Raw genomic sequence first — 19688 nt, forward strand, 5'->3', positions numbered from 1 at the left:
CACATGCTGCCCAGGCTGACCTCAAACTATTGGGCACAGGATCCTCTCAACCTCAGCCTCCCAGGTATCTGGGAATAAATGGTGTTTCTGGGCATTCTAATAAGAGCATCGAATCATAGGTGACCATAAATAAATATCGTCTTCCCAGTCTTCAGTGAAGTAAAGAAATATCATATCTGGCGTCAGAGTTCGCTTGTGCTTGAAATCCCATCACTAGAGCGGCAGAGGCAGGAGGATTGCTGACAGTCAAGGCCAGTCAGGGCTATAGTGTAAGACCTATTTCAAAAACCAAGGCAGAGGAGGAGGAAAAGGAGAGGTGAGAGAGGGAGGGAGACAGGAGGAAAAGGGCATTAAACAAATAAGAATAATCTGTAATTTGGTACTGGAGAGATGGCTCAGTGGTTAAGAGCGCTGGCTGCTCCCCCAGAGGACCCAGGTTCAGTTACCAGCACTCACATGGTGCTTCCTAAGCATCTCCAACTCCAACCCAGATTCTCAAGGAATCTGATGCCATCTTCTGGCCTCCTCAGGCACTACAGACACATGGACACATCCATAAACATAAAACAAAAATACATAACATATAAAAAAAAATGCACTATTTCCCCCTAAGCTGTTTCTTGCTATTTAAGTTGATAGGGATTTTTTCCTATCTATTGTTTTGGACTTTAAAGTAAAATTATTGAATCACAAATGACTCAAACCAGACAATCAAGAAGCTTGGAAGGAAAGGGAAGTTTTTAAATTTTCAAGTCCTTAGAGACTGGGATTGTTATTGATGTTCCTGGCTTGTTGCCTCTCAGGCACATGACCTGGCACTTCTGTTGAGCTTGTGGGGGTTGAGCCAGCAGCTCTGGTGAGTGAAATGGGAAGTGTGTAGACCTCAACTTGGCAGAGTTTGTAGTGGCTGATTAGATGGACCCCCATCAGAACCTCGGTACTGCAGGGAGTAAGTGGAGTCTGAAGTGAATTCATGCTGTTGACACGTCTGTGGCCTTGTCAAGGACCCAAATGCCTCAGCCCCATGGACTGCCAAGTGAAAGTATTGGCAGCGTGTGCAGAAAATGTCCCCCAAAGCTTCCTCTCCCCCCACTCCCATGTTTGTGGTCTAAGGACTGCTTCTCTGCAGAGCATGCTCCCACCGAGATTAGAGAAACCTGCCTCCTTGCTCATCTGTGAGCACTCACCCTGCTTCTTCATTTATCTGTATGTAACAACCTCCCCGCTCAACAGTATATATAAGAAACCCAGTTTCTGGGGTGCTGGGGTTCTCCATCAGATGTTTGTACCATTTCTTCATCAGCTCTAGTTAGGGTTCTGGGACTGAGGCTGGCAGAAAGAGGCATGGTACTACTGGCTCAGCCTCTACTACGTTCCAGGAAGTGCCTGGGTCCCAGGACACATGTGACTTGGAGCTTCTGGCTGTGGAGAGAGCCCAACTGTTCAACATAAACATGCAGGGTTAGAACAAATAAGCCTTTGTGGTTTTAATCTGGGAGGGTTGGAGGTTACTTATGAGTCAGCATTACCAGCACATCCCATTGGCTCTGACACCATCAAGAAAAGACAGGCTCTGCTTGAAGGGTGACTAGGCAGGATGCCATTCTACGGCATCTTCTGATTTGGACACAGGTCTTGTATGGAAAGCATCCCAGGCTGGCCTTGAATTTTCTATGTAGCAGAGGATGACTTTTAACTCCTGATCTTCCTATCTCCAGGTTCCAAGTGCCAGGATTACAAGCATGCACCACCATACCCAGGTAAACACTGTCTCTTAATGGACATAAATGTGCTGCCCACATGCTGACTCTTTCCTCATTACTCACACTCGATGAAGAGGGCACAGGCAACTGCATGGGCCTTTGGCTGCCATTGACTCTCATCAAATGGGTTCTAATGACCTGGATGAGCACACAAGGGAGTAAACAGAGAGAATGCTAACACCATCAGGCATAGCTCTGCCAAGTTCCCTGGTCAATCTAATGCTTTTCAAGTATATTCTCTAAGTCCAGAAGTGGGCTCGCTGGATCTCAGGGTGCATTGTCACAGTTATGACAAAGGACTGACAAAGAAACTTTCTGTATCAGTGTCCTACAAAGATTCCCACTGGTAGGCTGAGCCCCAGCTTTGTTCACCTGTTGTGGTTACTGAATCTTTGTCCCCTACCATGATGGCTATTCTTAGTTGTCAACCTGACTACATCTGGGATTTACTAAAAATCCAAAATGGGACACCTGGGAGGGATTTTTCTTGACTGGATCATCTGAGGTCGGAAGGCCTGCCCTCAATCTGGGCCACACCAGGCATGGCAGACAAACTTTTGAAAGACAGGCTAATTGTTCTTGTTAACGAAGTGTGAACCCAGAACATGATTTTTGTGCTTACAAGCTCACCCTGAGAAAGCCTGGGAGCTACACTGAGATCCAAAACACCCAGCTAATAAATGCTTTCTATTGGCTTAAACCCATGTCCAAGCAGTCTTTGTGGTGAATACCCACAACATTGATGAAGGGATTTTAAGGCTCTGTGTAAAACCTAATCCTCCACAATGGGAAGGCCCAGAAGACATGCCCCTCATTAATCCTATAAGATGCAAAATGGTAATAGGGTAATATCTGAAGAGCTTTGTAGTTGCCCTTTCCTATTGGTTGATTGAATTCAATGGGTTTAATTGAGCCCAAAGTAGCAGAGGCCAGTGGCAGCACTGAATGCCAAAGGCAAGGTGATTGTAGTTATTGTAATGGGCAGTATAGGCAAAACAATGTCCACGATGGCCTGACCTGTACTAAGTAGCACAGGCAAAGTGATATGTGACCTTTATAGACCTTTGGTAGCAGATAATTAGCCATGGTGTTTCCAAGCATGAAATAGATAAGAAGCTTACTGCATTTTTGCTTGAAAAAAAAAACTTAAACAAATGAGAGAAAGGCTACATTGGATCATGGCAAAAGGGAATCTTGGCCCTGGAATTGATTTTCAGATTTGAGCCAGTTATTCAGACCTTTGAATGAAGGAAAGCCGGATTCCCTTGAGGAAGGACCTTGATAAAATACCTAAGAGATTTACTGTCAGCCTTTCCCCAGACATTCAGGACTGATGGCCTTTTGTTTGTTTTTGTTTGTTTGTTTGTTTGGTTTTGGTTTTGGTTTTTTTAAGACAGGGTTTTTCTATAGCTTTGGAGCCTGTCCTGGACCTCCCTCTGTAGACCAGGTTGGCCTCCAACTCACAGAAATCCTCCTGCATCTGCCTCCCAAGTGCTGGGATTAAAGGAGTGTGCCACCATTGCCCATCGACTGTTGATTCCTTTCCCAAAGTGTACAGTTACCTGACTGATGGCCTTTTACACAGTCAGGTAACTGTACTTGTTGAAAAGGAAACAATCAGACTTTCTGGTCTATTAGATCCTGGTGCTGAATATATTCTAATTCCAGGAAATCCCAAGAAACATTTTGACCCTTCAGTTAAAGTAGGAGCTTATGGAGGTCAGGTGATTAACTGAGTTTTGGCTAAAGTCTGACGAACAGTAGGTCCAGTGGGTCACTCATCCTGTGATTGTTTCCCCATCACAGAATGTATAATTGGGATGGATATATTTAGAAATTAGCAGAATTTCCACTCTGGTTTCCTGACCTGTGGAGTGAGGGTTATTGTGGTTAGAAAGGCTAAATGGAAGCTTTTGGAGTTATCTTTACCAGGGAAAATAGCAAACCAAAATCAGTATGGCATCCTGGAGGAATTGCAGAAATTAGTGCCACATTCAAGACTTGAAAGGTTCAAGGGTGAAAGATGGACAACATCTCCCTCTAACTTTCCTATTTTACCTGAGAGAAGACAAACAGAAGATGAAAGATGACAGCTGACTATCGCAAATTTTACTCAAGGCTGGGAAGGGGTTCCACTCACTATCACGCCTAGTGACCCACTAGGAAAAGTTTGGCTTCCTGTTCCAGAGATCTCAAATTCTGCTAAGTTTTGGTTCCAGAGTGGGGAATGCTTCTGCCTAGAGACACAAGAAGCATTCCACTGAACTGGAAGCTCAGACTTTCATATGGCCACTTTGGGGTTCTAATGCCCTTAAGCCAACAGTGTTAGGAAGGGCGATTGATCCAAATTACCATGGGGAAATTGGTTCTCAATGGGGATAAGGAAAATTTCATCTGGAGTGCAGGGGATGCTTTAGGGTATCTCTTGAAGTTATTACACCCTATGATTAAAACTACAACAACCCAATACAGTCAGGATGACAGAGGGCATGGGCTCTTCAGAAATGAAGGTATGGATCGCTCCTCTAGGAAAAGGGCCAAGACATACAGAATGGGTAGTAGAGGAAGGTAGTTACAAACACCAGCTAAGGCCACGTGACCAGTTGCAGAAATGAGGAGTATAATTGACATGAATGTTTCTGTTGAATTTTGTTAAGAATGTGTTTGTGTGATGTCTGTTTTCTTTCCTGGATTTCTTTATCATGTGATGTAACATCAATTGAGGCTCTATCAGTGTTTATCATATTTGACTTATGAGACACTACAAGAATGACCCTCAAGCAATATTGCCACCTGTTCTAAGATGCATAAAGTGTTTGAAGTTGTACGTGGGATAGTTATATTCTGTCAGGCATAATTATGGCCTAGCTATTGTTTTCATTTGGAAATTAGGCATGACATAAGGAGATAGGAGTGTGTGGGTCAAGGGGTGGACTTGTGATGGCTATTCATGGTTGTCAATTTGACTACATCTTGAACTAACCAGAAACCCACACAGCTGGGCATGCCAGTGAGGGATTTTTCTTGGTTGGATCATTTGAGATAGGAAGACTCACCCTAAATCTGGGCCACAGCTCCTCGTGGCACCCAATATATAGGACATAGAAGAAAGAAGCACTTCTCTTTGCCTGCTTGCCCTTGCTATCACTAGCAAGTCCATTCCTTCACTGACATTAGAACTTACTTCTTGGGGATTGCAACATATACTGAAGACCAACTGAGACTTCTAGCCTTGTGACTTGAAAAACTACTGGATGCTTGGACCTTCTGTGGAGAGACAACCATTGTTGGACCAGCTGGACCACAGCCTGTAAGTCTTTTTTTCCTTCAAGACAGGGTTTCTCTGTGAAACAGTCCTGGCTATCTTGGAACTCACTCTGTAGACCAGGCTGGCCTGGAACTCACAGAGATCAACCTGCTTCTGCCTTCCGATTAAAGGTATGCACCACTACTGCCTGGCTGTAAGTTTTCTTTGTAAGCCTTCTTTTTTAGTATTTATTTATTTATTTATTTATTTATTTATTTATTTATTTATTTATTATGTATACAGTGTTCTGCCTGCATGTCTGCCTGCACTACAGAAGAGGGCACCAGATCTCATTACAGGTGTTTGCAAGCCACCATGTGGTTGCTGGGAATTGAACTCAGGGCCTCTGGAAGAGCATCAGTGCTCTTAACCTCTGAGCCATCTTTCCAGCCCCCCAAGCCAGCCTGCAGAGGAGGCAAGGGATGAGGGGTGAGGAGTGAGCCCTCTCCCAATCCACCTCATCAAAGGCCTTTTCTTAGTTTAATGATAGTCTTCCTCTGTGTTTCCAGCTGTAGCTGCTGCTTCCCTGTGAAGGAAAAAATAAATAAAAAGTAAAGGAAAGGAACATGACTGGTCCTGTGTAGGGAGGAGGAGAGAGTTTATTATAGATGTGTGGGAGAGCATAGCCAGAAGCAGAGATATCCGGGGAGTCCTAGCATGACTAGGCTGAGCTGTGCCATATGAGGAGTGTGAGAAGGGGGGCATGGGAAGGAAGAGGAGAAAGAGGGGAACCAAGAACAACAACCAGAAGGCCCAAAAGAGAGGAGATGAAAGGGCCAGGTAACCGAAATGATTTGTATTATATAGGGAAGGGCAGTCCAGCCCCTGGACTGGAGAAGTTTAGGGGAAGGGGATGGGGTAGAATGCCAACCAGGAGGGCCCTGTAACTGCTAGGGACTGAAGGATGCAGGGAAAACCTGGCAGCCAGGTCCACTTTGGTATGTTAAATAGGCCCCTCAGCCATTTGTCTTAGGTTTGAAACCTAACACACTGTGATTCTTATAAGCTTCCTGGGGGAGGGGTCCCTGCTCCCCTCTCTGTGACAGTGCCTTCATGGATACGGGAAGTAATGACAAGAGAAAGGGACAAAGCCACCTTTTATGCACAAGGCCCTGAGTTCTGTCTCCATGAAGAATTATATCTCTGTTGAGCACGTAGGACTTCTTTCATTATCATTTATTATCCCCCAGCGGTCCTGCGTAGACATCATTCATGTAATGCTTACATAACAGCAGACAGTGCAAGTGGTCACCTAGAGATGAGTGTGTAGGAGGATGAGCAGAGAGGCTAGGCAAATACTATGTCATTTCACAGTAGGGACTCAAGCATCCTTAGAGGTTGGTCTCCTCAGTGAGGCCTGGACCCATCCCCCTGAGGTACTGAGAAACAACTGTATATTAAGGGTGTACACATTGCTTAGAAAATACAGAGGAACATGTGGGACCAGCAGGTGCCCTGCTCGGCTCTCCCTAGTACAGGAGGCTGTGACCGGAGAACATGAGCCTTTGGGGACATAGCTAACACATCTGAGTGCCTGGGGGTGGGGGGGGACGCATGGCCATGGCTCACGGTGCTGGTACCTGACTGGGGGCTCCCTTTGATTGGTCTGACTTCTCCCACCCCTGAGCAACCTGGGGCAGCATGCTGAAGTTAGTCTTCTGTTTGTTAAGTCACTCCACCACTTCCTTCTTACTCCCTCACCACCCCCTTCCCCACCAAATGCTGGTTTTTGTTTTGTACTTGAGGTTGAGCCCAAAGCCTCATATGTATCCAGACAAAGTTTATTCTACTCATTCCCATTCCCACCTCTCTTTTACAAATATTTCAATTATTTATTTTATGGATATGGATACTTTGCCTGCATGTATGTCTGTGTACCACTAGTGTGCCTGCAGCATCCAGAAGAGGGCGTCAGATCCCTTGGAACTGGAGTTACAGACAGCTGTAACATGGGTACAGGCACTTGAACTCAGGTCCTCTGAAAGGACAGCCAGTGTTCTTAACCCCTGAGCCATCACGCCAGCAGCAGCACTCCAGTCTTATTTGTATTTTTGTATTTTGAGACAGGGTTTCACTAAGTAGCTCTGGCTGGCCTTAAACTTGTGATTCTTCTTCTTCAGCCACCCAAATAGCTGGATGACAGGCCTGTGCCACCAGGATTTGCCTACACATCCTTAAAGACCCACCTAAGAGCCGGGTGGTGGTGGTGGTGCACACCTTTAATCCCAACACTCAGGAAGCAAAGGCAGGCAAATCTCTGACTTCAAGGCCAGCCTGGTCTACAGAGCGAGTTCCAGGATGGCCAGGGTTACACAGAGAGGAAGGAGCCCCTCCGCCTGCTCCGGGGGAGAGAAAAGGTAGAATATCGGGTGAGGAGGACAAGGGGAGTAGAGACGATGAATGGGACACATGTCCATCCTCCCTAAGTAATCCGTAAAGTCAATGCAACTCCAGTTGTCTGTGGAGGTGGATTGGGCTCTGCTGGTATCATTTAAAAATAGAAGCAGCAGCACTCAGCTGAGAGCTGGAAGGAATCCAGTGAGGCAGGGAGGCGGGGATGTGCAGCAAGCAAGACAGGGAGGAAGCTGCTGCCCCTTCTGGCTGGAGCAGAGGCTGTGGAGTGTCAGCTTCTCTCTGGGATCTCCAGGGTCTGGGCCCTGCTCAGACGGAGCCACACCCCTTCCCAATCCTACCTGCTAGGGAAAGGTCTAAAGTGGCTGGGAGGTCAAATCACCACGTGCTGATGGGGCTTGACCTCTCCCTGATGGCCTTTGGCTCTGACTGGGATTGGATATAGTTATAGGGGGATCCTTCAACACAAACCTTTCAAACAGGCTGGATCCAGTAGGTTCCTTAGAATCTAGACTTCACCTCTTAGACCTGGGTGCCTAGCGCTGGCCCTGGTGCTGAACCAAAAGGGTCTGAATGGGCAGGAAGAGCCCCTAGCAGCCCAAACAAGTTGTCACCCTGTGAACAGCAGACAGCTGACGTCTTTGTTTTTTTAATTTATTATGTATACATCATTCTGCTTCCATGTATATATCTGCACACCAGAAGAGGGCACCAGGTCTCATAACGGATGGTTGTGAGCCACCATGTGGTTGCTGGGAATTGAACTCAGGACCTCTGGAATAGCAGCCAGTGTTCTTAACCTCTGAGCCATCTCTCCAGCCCAACATCTGACTTCTTAATGGTTTCTTCCATTGCACCCACCAATCGGGCCTTGAACTGCTCCAGTTCAAGGACCAAGGACCTGCCTTTGATATAACCTGGCAGCTGGAATAAGTGCTTTTGGGGAAGAGCTGGCCCTGAGAAATGGGCAAAAGGAACTGACTTATATGCTGGAGGGGAGTTCATTGTCCTGAGGCCTAGACATTAGAGATGGGCAGACAGGTTCATTATCATGAGTGAGAGCTTGGGCAAAAGCTTAAGCACTCTGCCTCAGGAATGGCACCAAGCTGGTGCGCTCTCTCTCTCTCTCTCTCTCTCTCTCTCTCTCTCTCTCTCTCTCTCTCTGTCATCTGACTTTGGGCCATAGGATAAACTGCACTGGACAAAAGACACATTTGACCCAGTGGGAATGTGGTTGGGGTACAGCTGGGAAACAAGTGACAAGCAGCAGACCTGAGAAGGAGTGTGCTGCAGAATGCCAGCAGAAAAAGGGCAAAGCGGTGCCAAGGAGGTGTGGGATGCCAGCTGAAACAGGGCACCTCGTGGGACATCCAAACAAGGATCTTGATGTTGTGAAGATGTCTTCAGACAGTTCTTCCAGGAGAGAGAGTGTTGGCATATGAGGTCAGTGTGGAGGCCAGAGTAGGGAAGACTCGAGAAGGCTGGGAGTGTCGCAGGGGGACGATGGACTTGCTCCCTTAGTGGACATAGAGCCTCTGGGAATTCCTAAGCACAGCAGATCTGTGACTTTTGGGCTACTATGCTGGGGACAGAGTGCAGAGCGAGTGTGGCAGAGTGGCCAGGAGGTGGAAGGAGAGATCTGGAGGAGAGAGGATGGATGGTGAGGCTCTGAAGGCTCCACTGGGAGTTCTCCAGCAGATGGAATGTAGAGAGAGAGGAAGAGGCAGTAAGACAGCACGCAGGCTTCTGGCCTGTTCAACCGGAAGGAAGGGGCTGGTGGAGAATGGGGGTGGCAGTGGAACAGGAGTGGGGGCGAGGGAATCGGGAATCAGCTTTGGACGTGGGGTTTGAAGATGCCTATTTGGTGTGTTGAGTAGGAAGCTGGATGTTTGATTCTGCAGTTTGTGAAAGTAGAGATGGCATTTAAAACAGGGACACGCTCAATTTGCCAGCTATAGTCACAAAAGGCACCGTCGACTTCTGATGTCATTGCTATTATTATTTTCATCTTGCAGATGTAGAAACAAAGGCTCAAAGGGAGGTGACTTTGAACCCCAAGTGCCACCACCCATTAATGGTAGACTGGAGTCCCAGCCTGGCACCCAGCTTACCATTTGCTCCCAACTCCACTGCTGCGAGGAACTCTGGCTGTGCATCTTCCAGGATATCGTGCTCAAGGAGTAGACAGATTTGGAGACATACTCCAGGACTGAAAGGGACAGCCCCAGCCACATAGAGCTGGAAGGGCATAGGGAGCCTGTGTTGTCAGCTTTTCTAACCCTGTGACGAATGCCTAGGGGAAGCAGGTTAAAGGAGGAAGGACTTAGTGTGTCGTGTGTTTTTAGTGTGTTCACTCAGGTCTGTGTTGAGTCAGAAAAGCATGACAGGGAGGGACATGGTGGAGCAAGGTTGCTTGTCTCAAGGAGGCCAGGATACAGAGGAAATGATCTAAGATATTTTTATAAGGCACAGCCCCCCCCCCCGACACCCACAGTAATCTACTTCCTTTATGCACATCCCATTTTCTCACAGCCCATTTAGTACAAATTCATCAGTGGATAAACCAAAGAATGACGTTAGCACCCTTGTGAGCTAATTGCATTTCTCTGTTTTATTTTTTAATTATTTTTTTAAAAAAGTATTGTATGTATGTGTTTGTGTGTGTGTGACATGGGCCACCATGTGCCTGTATAGGTCAGAGGACACCTTGCTGGAGTTGGTTCTCACCTTCTAACACATGGGTTCCTAGAATCAAACTCTTGGCAGGCTTGGCAGCAAGGGTCTTTAGCCACTGAGCCAATTTGCCATGTTTACTTATTTTATTTTATGTGTATGAATGTTTCTCCTGTATGTGTGTATGCCTGCCTGGTGCCCAGAAGGAGATGCCTGGTCTCCTGGAACTGGAGTTACAGGAGGTTGTTGTGAACTAACATGTGGGTACTGGGAACCAAACATGGGTCTTCTGGAAGAGCAGTAAATGCCTTCAACTGCTGAGCCATTCCTCTAGCATGAACATATAAGCCTTTTGGGAGACACTTCATATATTCAAACCATGCAGAACCATTTATGGTTACTTTTGGGGGGTCTCTATTTAGTCCTGGCTGTTCTGGAATTCACTATGTAGACCAGTCTAACCTCAAACTCAGAGACTCTCTTGCTTTTACTGTCTGGCTGCTGAGATTAGAGGCATGTGCCACTACCCTGAACAGTGGTTACTTTTTGAGAGGAGCAGCATCTCGCTCTGTAGCCTAAGCTAATCCCGAGTTTTCAATCCTCCTTCCTCAGCCTCCTGGATACTGGGATTATAAGCATGCATCACAGTACCTGTTCCACTGATGGAGACATTCCATGGTTAAAGTGGGTTTGTGCAAAAGTCACCCGGGGCAGGTATGCAGGCTCGGCAGCAGTAGAAGAAACTTCCCAGGAGGAAGTGGGCCCCGTGGGCTGTATTGTGTGGGTGGCAGGGAAGAGAGTGAGGTGGCGGAATGAGGAGGAGGTGAGGAAGGCTGACAGAGCAGAGCTTCTGTCTGATGAGGTGTGGGGGCTGGAGGCCAGGAATGAGTCAAGGGCATAGCTTCAGACTGGGAGATGACGACAGGGAGGTGAGAATGATGCTGGTTTGAGCAGAAAAAGGGAAGCTGGTCCTGAGGCTGAGTGAATCCAGAGAGGATGATGTTCTACCTTCCAGGAGCATATCTGTTATTGGGACAGACTTCACAGAGCTGGCAGACTGCAAGGCAAAGGGTTCAGGGAATTCAGACAGACAAGTGAATGAGCCAGAAGAAGCAGGGACTCAGTAGTCAGCTGTAGGTGTAGATTAAGGGAGTGTATGTCCAGAGGATAGAAGCTTGGAGAAGGTGACATAAGGAGGGGCAGTGGGGTGCTTTAGGTGAAAGCAAAGAACAGGCCTGGGCATGCACCTGCCACTTGCTGTCCCTGTGCCCTGGGATAAGTTTCTAAATCTCTCCGAAGGGTCCCATTTTCTCATCTGAAAATGCAGAGGATCCCGAGGCTGTCCTGAGGACTGCTTAACCACAAGCTATCATTGCTGAGTGCCAATGGCCCATTGTGGGAACACAGGGATGCTCTGGAGGAAGGAGCCCCAGGAAGCCCAGGGGAAGAATCCTGTCCAACATCCCAGAGGGGTGGAGTGTCGGGAAAGGAGTGGGTGCTCAGTGGGAGCTGGAACAAGAAACTTGACACACACTCACCTCATCTCATTCACCTACAGCACTGTGTTGGAGTGTCCAGCATCATGCCTTGTGCAGACAGAAAGGTGAGGGTCACAAAAATATCCTTGGCTATACCAAGGTGGACAGATGGAAGAGAGACAGGACCCAGGAATGGCGGATGCTGATCCCAGGATGTCTGCTGGGTGGCCACGCATCCTGGGAGGAGTAGCCTTGGAGGAATCAGGCCCACATAGAGCAGCTTCCCTCCAACTATACTTCAAGGAGCAATCACCTCACAGCTGGGTGGAGAGGAAGTATTAGTGGGAAGGGTAGACCACACGAAGGAGAAGGTGGTGCTGTCAGTGAAAGAAGAAGTAAAAAGGCATCCAGAAGGGCGTGGGTCACGCAGAGTTCTTTATGAGGCAGAGGGGCAGGTGGAGAGAGCTCCTGGTGTCCTACCATGGTCGGCATGTGTAGATCCTCATAGGTAGTAACTGTTGCTATTATTATCAGAAATTATTGTGCCATTGTTGGTTTCCCCTCACCTACTCCTGGAAGGTTCTTCTGGCAGAAGTTGAGCTGTGGGTGAGAAGGAGGCCCCTCTGGGATGAAGGAAGGTTGTGTGGTCCCAGTTACCATAGAAGCAATTCATCTTGTCAGGCATGGCCACAATCCTCAGGAAGTGGTGAACCAGATAAAGGGTCATGTCTCCACCCTAACTACCCTGAATATGCCTGACCTCCTGATGTAAGAGGCATTTAGCTCAATTCTCTGCCTCATCCAAGACAGAGAGACTCATAAGGACTGGGACACACAGCGAGGCAGTAAGTTAAACCCCATAGGGTGGCTCACACCTAGGATCCCAAGACTTGGGAAGCTAAGGCAGGAGAAATACGATTTCAAGGCTATCAGGACTACATTAGTGAAACTCGTCTATTTTAATAATAACATTAATAAAATTTGTTAAATTGGACATGGTGCTACATCCCTCTAATGCTAGTATTCAGGAAGCTAAGGCTAGATAGAGGATTATGAATTCAAGACAGCCTGCACAACACAGGAAAATAGATATTAAAGCAAAATAAACAAATTATTCTCAATTCTGCAGTTCAGAAACTAGTAAGTGGCCGAGCATATGTAGATGCATCCATGTGTGTGTTCATCTCTCAGTCCACCCGCACACCCATTCATCTGCAAAGCCACCAATCCAGTCATTGTCCCATCTGCCATTCATTCACCCATCCATCCAACCACACACCTCTTCCATTCATTAGCAGATGCATTTTACTGAGTACCTGCTAGATTCTCTAGGTGCTAAGGGATCCTTGCTTCTTGTGTGTGTGTGTGTGTGTGTGTGTGTGTGTGTGTGTGTGTGTGTGTGTGTGTGTGTGTGTATTCCACCGCCTTTTGCGTGTAAGACAGCATAAAATACAATGTGAAGATGGGCATGATAGGAGATTGATGACCTTTGAGCACACAGTAGGTTGTAGGGTCAAAGGCACAAGAAGGAGTCCCAGGAGTGATCTGAAGAAGACCAGAGTGGAAGGAAGGTGGTGGTTGGGGGAACACGAATGCTTTGGACACGAGGAACAGTCTTGGGTGTCAGACAACTAAGCTGAGCAACTGGAGGTGGTGGGCTGTAGGAAGGGCTGAGGCCAGGAAAGGAAAGAAAGAGGTGACTGCATGAGGGCCGTGGGGATGTGGGGAGTAGTAGCCTTCCTCAGATGATGTTGGGAAAAGATTCTTGGGTGTTAGAATTGAGGATTTACTGGACAAGGCCTGGGGTGACACTTCTGCCCCAAACTATTGAAGACAATGAAGAGCTTCTGGCCCAGCTACCTGCTCTGCAACCTAGGACTTCCTAATTTTGACTCAAACCTTAGGAATAGGCTTTCTCCAAGCCTAGTAAGCATCTGAGACAGGAACAGGGACATTTCCTACCTTTCAGGATAAAAGACCGAGAATTCCACCAGCCCAGCTCCTTCCGGATCAAATAGGGAGGAGGGTTCCCAATGCATTTAGCAGCTAGAGTCTAGCTGGTTTTGCTCCAAGGACTCTCTTGAGGCGGGAGCTCAGAGGTGGAGGCAGGAGAGGGAGTCAAAGCACAGGTCATGAGTCTGGCTGCCTTTAGGTGGAGGGGTCTCAATATGACATGCCCAAAGATGCTAGGGCATCCCGTTAGGAAGGTCCCCAGGGAATTCACTTCATTGCAGGGATAATGGGGCAGGTATGGTGTGGCTAATCCCTGGTGAGGAAAGCCCCCTCACAATTGTCCCTTCACATGGCTTCCCCAGCAGTGTTGAAATGAGCCTGGCCCTGTATTTACCTCTTCTTCCTTGCAGAGTGCCACGCTGTGCATTTCTGACCTAGTGGCTGGGCTGCTCCCCCAACCCAGGTCCATCCTAGTCTCCCCAGCTTACCTCTGCATTTGCTCCCCCTCTGTATCTCTGCCTATTCTATGCCCTGGGTATAAATGTCCCTTCCAGTCGCTAGGAATTCTACCTGCAAAGACCTGAGAATTGCCCCTCCTCCAAGTACCTATCTCACCTGCAGCCCCCTCCCACTTCCTGGGGAACCTCCCCAAGAGTGGGGAATGGGCTGCAGGGCCCTGAGGGCACACCCAAGTGACTGCTCCGCCCACCTCTTGTCAGGAGGTGACAGTGCAGAGCCTTTGGTTCCTGCTACCATGGCTGCTTCCCTAGAAGGATAGGGAATTTGGGTCTTTCTGGAGAAACGGTCTGAGTGTACAGTAGAACAGAGGTCTTGAAACCCACAGGGGCGGGGAGTTTCCGAAGTGGAGCTCAGGCTGTGTCCCTGGTAACAGAATTGTTGATTGCAGCAGAATCATCCCTTCTTGTGCCCTAGCACAGAGCAGCATGTGCTGGCCTCTGCAACAAGAGGCTGGGTAGGAGCCACTGGGAAGGGTGCAGAGGGCCTGGAAGGGGTGTTTAGTGTGGCTTCGAGAAACCCAAAAGGGGGAGATCAGCAGACAGCTCTCTCCCACCTTCTCCTCAAGCAGGGCTCCTGTCTCCAGGTCACAGCCTCCTGCCCCCTGGTTCTCAGACCAGCCCAGCCTTAACTGAGACACCGCTAGGTATGGACACTCCTCTCTGTGGCCATAAGGGTGTGCACCCCTCCCCCGCCGCTCTCTCTGAAACATGGGAAACCTGGCCTGGGGAGCAAGGGCCCAACCAGACAAGCTAAAGGCAAAACCACCACTCAGCTATTGCAAGCAGAGAACTGCCAGGATGAGTCCTGCCAAAGGAAGACCACATCTTTGCCAATTCTACCATCTTAAGTAGGCTCCTGGAAATGGTCTATTCTTCCCTCTACAGAGAATAAAATTGAGGCCCAGAGAGCATTTATGAGATGCCCCAGGTCACACAATGAAGCAGTGGAGGAGGACCCTGTCCCCAGGGAAGTTTGGCCAAAGTAGGGGAAAGCCCAGGGTTCAGACCTGAAGCAACACAGCTTCCTGCAATGAGGAAAGAACACCTAGACTTTCTCCTCTTGACCTCAGATGCGTTACTGCACACTGTTCCGAGGAGTCTGCTGTTCCTACCATCACTTCTAATGAAAATGTAATGGCAGTTCAGTGATTAATATGAGGCCATGCCTGACAGCATGAGAGGAGATGAGGGAGCATGGGGTGTTATTGCAAACACCCTCTGGTCACTTGCAGGCCCAAAACTCATGAAGGAATCAAAGCCGAGGCACCTGCAGGCCTCCGCCACCCTGCCCCACCAGAATAGGATGGGAGGCTTTGGCCTAGGAAGGCCTTAGTCTGGGAGACTGACCAGATTCATCGATACTGTGGTGTTGAGGCAGAAGAGAAAGAAAATGAAAGCAACACGGCAAAGGAAAAGGACTCCTCACCCTGGTTTGTTTCTTACTGGTTGAGAGCCATGAGTTCCAGCATAAATTGTGGGTGGAGCTGGGTTGTGGCTCAGTTAGCAGAGTGCCTGCTACAGTGTCCTACATGCAAAATACCTGTACACATAAAAATAAGTAAAATTTGGGGCTGGAGAGATGGCTCAGAGGCTAAGAGCACTGACTGCTCTTCCAGAGGTCCTGAGTTCAGTTCCCAGCAACCACATGGCAGCTCACAACTGTCTGTAACTCAAGTCCCTGACACCCTTATACAGGCATACACATGCAGACAAAACAGCAACACACATAAAAATTACAATGAATAATATTTTAAAAATAAGTAAAATTTAAATATTAAAAAGCAAACACCCAAACCAGCCATGGTGGCTCACATCTTATCTGTGGTATTGTGGGATATCCTAGGTTACACAGCATTGTGGGATACCCATCAAAGCAGTGCATTTGTGATAGGTTCTTGCTAACACCCATAGACTCTGGTAGTACAGGCTGACCTCAGAATTGAAACCAACCTCTCAAGTAGCCAGGGTGCCAGGCCTAAGCCACTAGGCCTGATTATTTTTCTCAATAAACCCTGACTTTGCTTCATAATGACTTGTCCTGAAACTCTTTCCTGAGCACTAATGTGACAGCCTCGGGCTATGCTGAAAGTTCCACAGAACTTTCTAAAAAGCGTGTTTGGGGCCTGAGAATACTGGTCACCATCCCAGGACAGGCTATGGTGTGAGGCTCCTGTAGGGGTGAGCATCACCATCTCCCAGCCTCTTCATTCCACTCATAGCAGAGGCAAGGTGCCCCACTGAGGGAACTGGGCTCTCTAATCCACTGAAGCACACATGTGGATCCACAGTGAATAAAGTCCCACTCCTGGGGTCAGGGTCAGGCAAGGAGGAGAGGACACAGTCTCTCAGCCCCACCTGAGCTCTGGCTTCCTCGGGACAGGATGGAGTTAGGTCTTATCTACAGATCAGCACTGTAACTGCTCACCCTCTGTGGACCTTCTGGACCTCACAGCCCTGATTGGCATAGTCCCTAAGAGCTCTGTTTGGCGCTCCATCCTGCCTCCAGGGCACCAGGCAAAAAGGAAGGTCACCAGTACTAGGGCAATGAGTTGAAGCTGAGGCCCTGGATTCTAATAGAGGAACCAAGAAATGTTCCCTTTGAAAAGAGAAGTATGTCGTTGTTGTGGCCCCAGACACAGACTCCCACCTCTGTCCTGAGTGGAGTGCCCATTCTCTGGAAAGCCACAAACATTCCCAAGCTGGACTTCTACTGAATTATCTCAAATTCTTTGAATTTCTCTAGTCTGGAAGGTTTGAAGGAGGGGACAAGAAGGCGGGAAATGGACCTCCAAGAGTTTAAATAGGTCACCTCAATGCTGGGCACCAAGACAAGCAGAGGGACCCATGAAGATCTTCACCTGCGTTTCTGGCACCATGCTGACACTTCGGACTCTGTTCCTGGCTGCCCTGCTTCTGGGGACTGCTCTGCAGTATGCCAGCACTGGTGAGAGCTGGGCACAGATAGGAGAGGGCAGGGAAGGGACCCCTCTGCCACACAGACCACAGCAGAAACACAATCTGTGCAATTTATATCCCGTCTGTTCTTAACAAGTCACAAGGGCTGGCAGCATGAGCACTGGGGGGTGAATAATGGTACTGATAGTGGTGGGGATGACGTTGGTGGTGTTAGGTGGATACCCTCCTGTGAAAAGCCACGGGCAGCACATCTTATCCTGAGATGTTGGGACATAGTGGCCTTGATGGTGTGGACTTATGATGCAGAATGAACAATTCTAAGAATTGCTATCATTAGTGTCACTAATGGGCTTCACATATCATCAGGGAACAACATAAAGACAGAAGAGAATTGGTTCCAAGAATGTTTGAAAAGAGATTTTTATATTTAGTTTAGAAAGGGAAGTTGAAATAAGGTTCCTAGACACAGACAGCTGTGCACGTAATCACACACAGATGAATGTGCAAACATGCAAACACAAAGAGCCAAAGCATGCGCAGACACCCGCCCCTGGTAACACACACAAACACACCAGGAAAAAAACAGAATATAGACAAAGAGAATATAGACATGCAGTTATCATCCATAGGTTCACACAGGCACACATGGGGACACTCCATGGGTCCTCGGGCACATGAGCAGACCTTTAGGACACCTGCTTCCTATTGCTCTTCTAGCTCGAGCCACCAATGTAGGCCGAGAGTGCTGCCTGGAGTACTTCAAGGGGGCCATTCCCATCAGGAAGCTGGTGACGTGGTACAGGACCTCAGTTGACTGTCACAGGGATGCCATCGTGTGAGTTCCCCTCTGTCCCATTCTTATACCTCTGACCCAGAGTGTTAAATGGGTGGGTCTTGGAGTGTCCAGGAAGGCCACTGAGAAAGAGGGAAAGAGATCAGAGCCTTCTCCCCTAGGCCAGCAGCTCTGGGCACTCGGGGGGAGCTCTTACACACCACACAGTTGAGAGGGGTTCAATCTCTTCATTTATTTATGGTAAAATTGAGGCCCCAAGATGGATAGATATTCCAGGTAACAGAGCCAGTAGGCAGCAATGCAGTCACCTTCTACTCTGTGTCTGAGCTGAAAAGAGGATGGCACACAGTCCAAGCCTCTTTGTGTCACTTCTGCTTGTCAGGCTCAGCCCCTGGGGGGCCAGGCATGAAGTCCTGCAGCCCTGGCCCTAGGGAGGCTGGAATGGGGTCAGGACCCCAGTAGTAAAGAATTGCTAATGGCATATGTGACTTCATCTAGTTCTTTCCCAGGGACCTCCAAGTTCAGGTCAATGCAGGTATGGCTGGTTGCAGAGCTCTGGAAGGCTTTGCTGTTTTCATACTCACTGGCTTCTCCCGTGTAGGTTTGTGACTATCCAGGGCAGGTCCATCTGTTCAGATCCCAAAGACAAGCATGTGAAGAAGGCCATCAAACACCTCCAAAGGCTAAGGCATTAGCCTGTGATCGTCCCCCAGGAGCATTTGGAGACTCCAGCGTTGGTGTCCATGACCTCAACCCAAAGCTGCCTGCATCCAGCAGAGGCCTTTAGAGCCCAAGAGAAGCCACAGAGTGGGAGTCCCTGTCCCCTTTTATGGACTCAAGCTACAGGCAAAAAAACTCGGATTAAAGTCCTCCTCCTTTAGTCTGGGTCAGTGTGTTCTGTCCCCACATTGCAGAACCCCTTCCACTTTGGCTGGTCACACTAGAAAAGTCTTCATAGGACAGCTGGTCCTGCTCTGCCCAGGTCAGAAGGGTTAATTGAGGCTGAGGGAGAGACACTGTCCCATACAAGTGAGAGATGGAACTGTGGAGTTATGGGGCAGAAGAAGGGTAGACATTAGGATCCTCAGAAGTGCTCCTCCTCCCTCTGTATTCTGTGGAAAGTGTCCAAAGGAGTCCCAAGGAGAGCCTGTCTTCTCTGCACCCAAGGTCTCCCAATCACCCAAGATTAGGCCCTATTATTGCCCCAAATGAAACTGAAGCTATCCTTCCTGTACTGGACTCAGTTGCAAACACAATTGTACCCTTCTATGTGTGTTTGTCTTCCTGCAGTCCCTGTCCCTTCTTCATTTCTGAGTCCCCTCCCTGCAGCCTGTCTGGCTCTGGGAAATTGTCAACTTTTCCCTTCCCATGCCTTGGCTTCCTCTCTACCTGGAACTTAGTTCTACAGCTGAGCTGGCTTCATGGGTCCTCTGTGGATTTTCAGCAGCCCGATCACCTAAGCCCCACCCCCAGCCCACTTAATCTTCTTTGCCCCCAGGTCCAGCTGGCCCCTGTTCTCTCTTGAGTTCCCCTCTGTACATGTGGAGCATTGCTCTGATGCGAGCCTCACAGTCCCTGGGATTTCCTCTCAAGCTCTTAGGGACTGTCTTGCCACTGGCCTCTGCTGCTGGGGTTCTCCAAACTATGCCTGTGTGTGTTTGTAGACCTGGTTCAGTTATTCCATTGGGGTCTCTCTGAACTCTCTTGGACCACCCTGAGCCACTGAAGGATTGGCATAGGAGTCTATGAGACCCCTCTGTCCAAGCCTAGCTCAGAGCTGGAGAATTAGGGTTTTGGTATTTCAAGTCAACTTTGCCTATCCAGCGTGCCTTTCTTTCTGGGTCAGGTTGTAGCACAAGCAAGGGTCTTCTCTTCCCTGGACTGTGCCAAGCTGTAGGTAGCCTGTCTGTCTGGGCAGCAATAGTGAGTCACCTG

At 48.5% G+C, this 19688-nt stretch overlaps 1 protein-coding gene across 6 annotated transcripts; it reads left to right on the top strand.

The window, feature by feature from the left end:
* Positions 1-1547: 1547 nt before the first annotated feature.
* Ccl17 (C-C motif chemokine ligand 17) lies at positions 1548-18633 on the top strand. 6 transcript variants are annotated; one of them, XM_035442593.1, is made up of 6 exons: positions 1573-1632; positions 1719-1760; positions 4941-5073; positions 16788-16988; positions 17678-17795; positions 18355-18633. In XM_035442593.1, the coding sequence occupies exons 4-6, from the start codon at positions 16889-16891 to the stop codon at positions 18446-18448; spliced, it is 312 nt and encodes a 103-aa protein (XP_035298484.1). In that variant the 5' UTR covers positions 1573-1632; positions 1719-1760; positions 4941-5073; positions 16788-16888; the 3' UTR covers positions 18449-18633. The 6 variants fall into 6 exon arrangements, with proteins under 6 accessions (XP_027261457.1, XP_035298484.1, XP_027261455.1 ...); XM_027405654.2 differs by having other exon boundaries at positions 1575-1632; positions 4838-5073; XM_027405657.2 differs by having other exon boundaries at positions 1615-1632; positions 4976-5073.
* Positions 18634-19688: the final 1055 nt, after the last annotated feature.

This window comes from Cricetulus griseus, chromosome 3 (assembly GCF_003668045.3).
Source record: "Cricetulus griseus strain 17A/GY chromosome 3, alternate assembly CriGri-PICRH-1.0, whole genome shotgun sequence".
Classification (NCBI taxonomy): Eukaryota; Metazoa; Chordata; class Mammalia; order Rodentia; family Cricetidae; genus Cricetulus; species Cricetulus griseus.

Excerpts from the sequence above, each read along its gene's own strand:
- Ccl17 (XM_027405656.1), top strand. The coding sequence starts at position 16,889 with ATGAAGATCTTCACCTGCGTTTCTGGCACCATGCTGACACTTCGGACT. Across the intron at positions 16,989-17,677 it reads TCTGCAGTATGCCAGCACTG|CTCGAGCCACCAATGTAGGC; the intron begins GTGAGAGCTGGG and ends TTGCTCTTCTAG. Across the intron at positions 17,796-18,354 it reads TGTCACAGGGATGCCATCGT|GTTTGTGACTATCCAGGGCA; the intron begins GTGAGTTCCCCT and ends TCTCCCGTGTAG.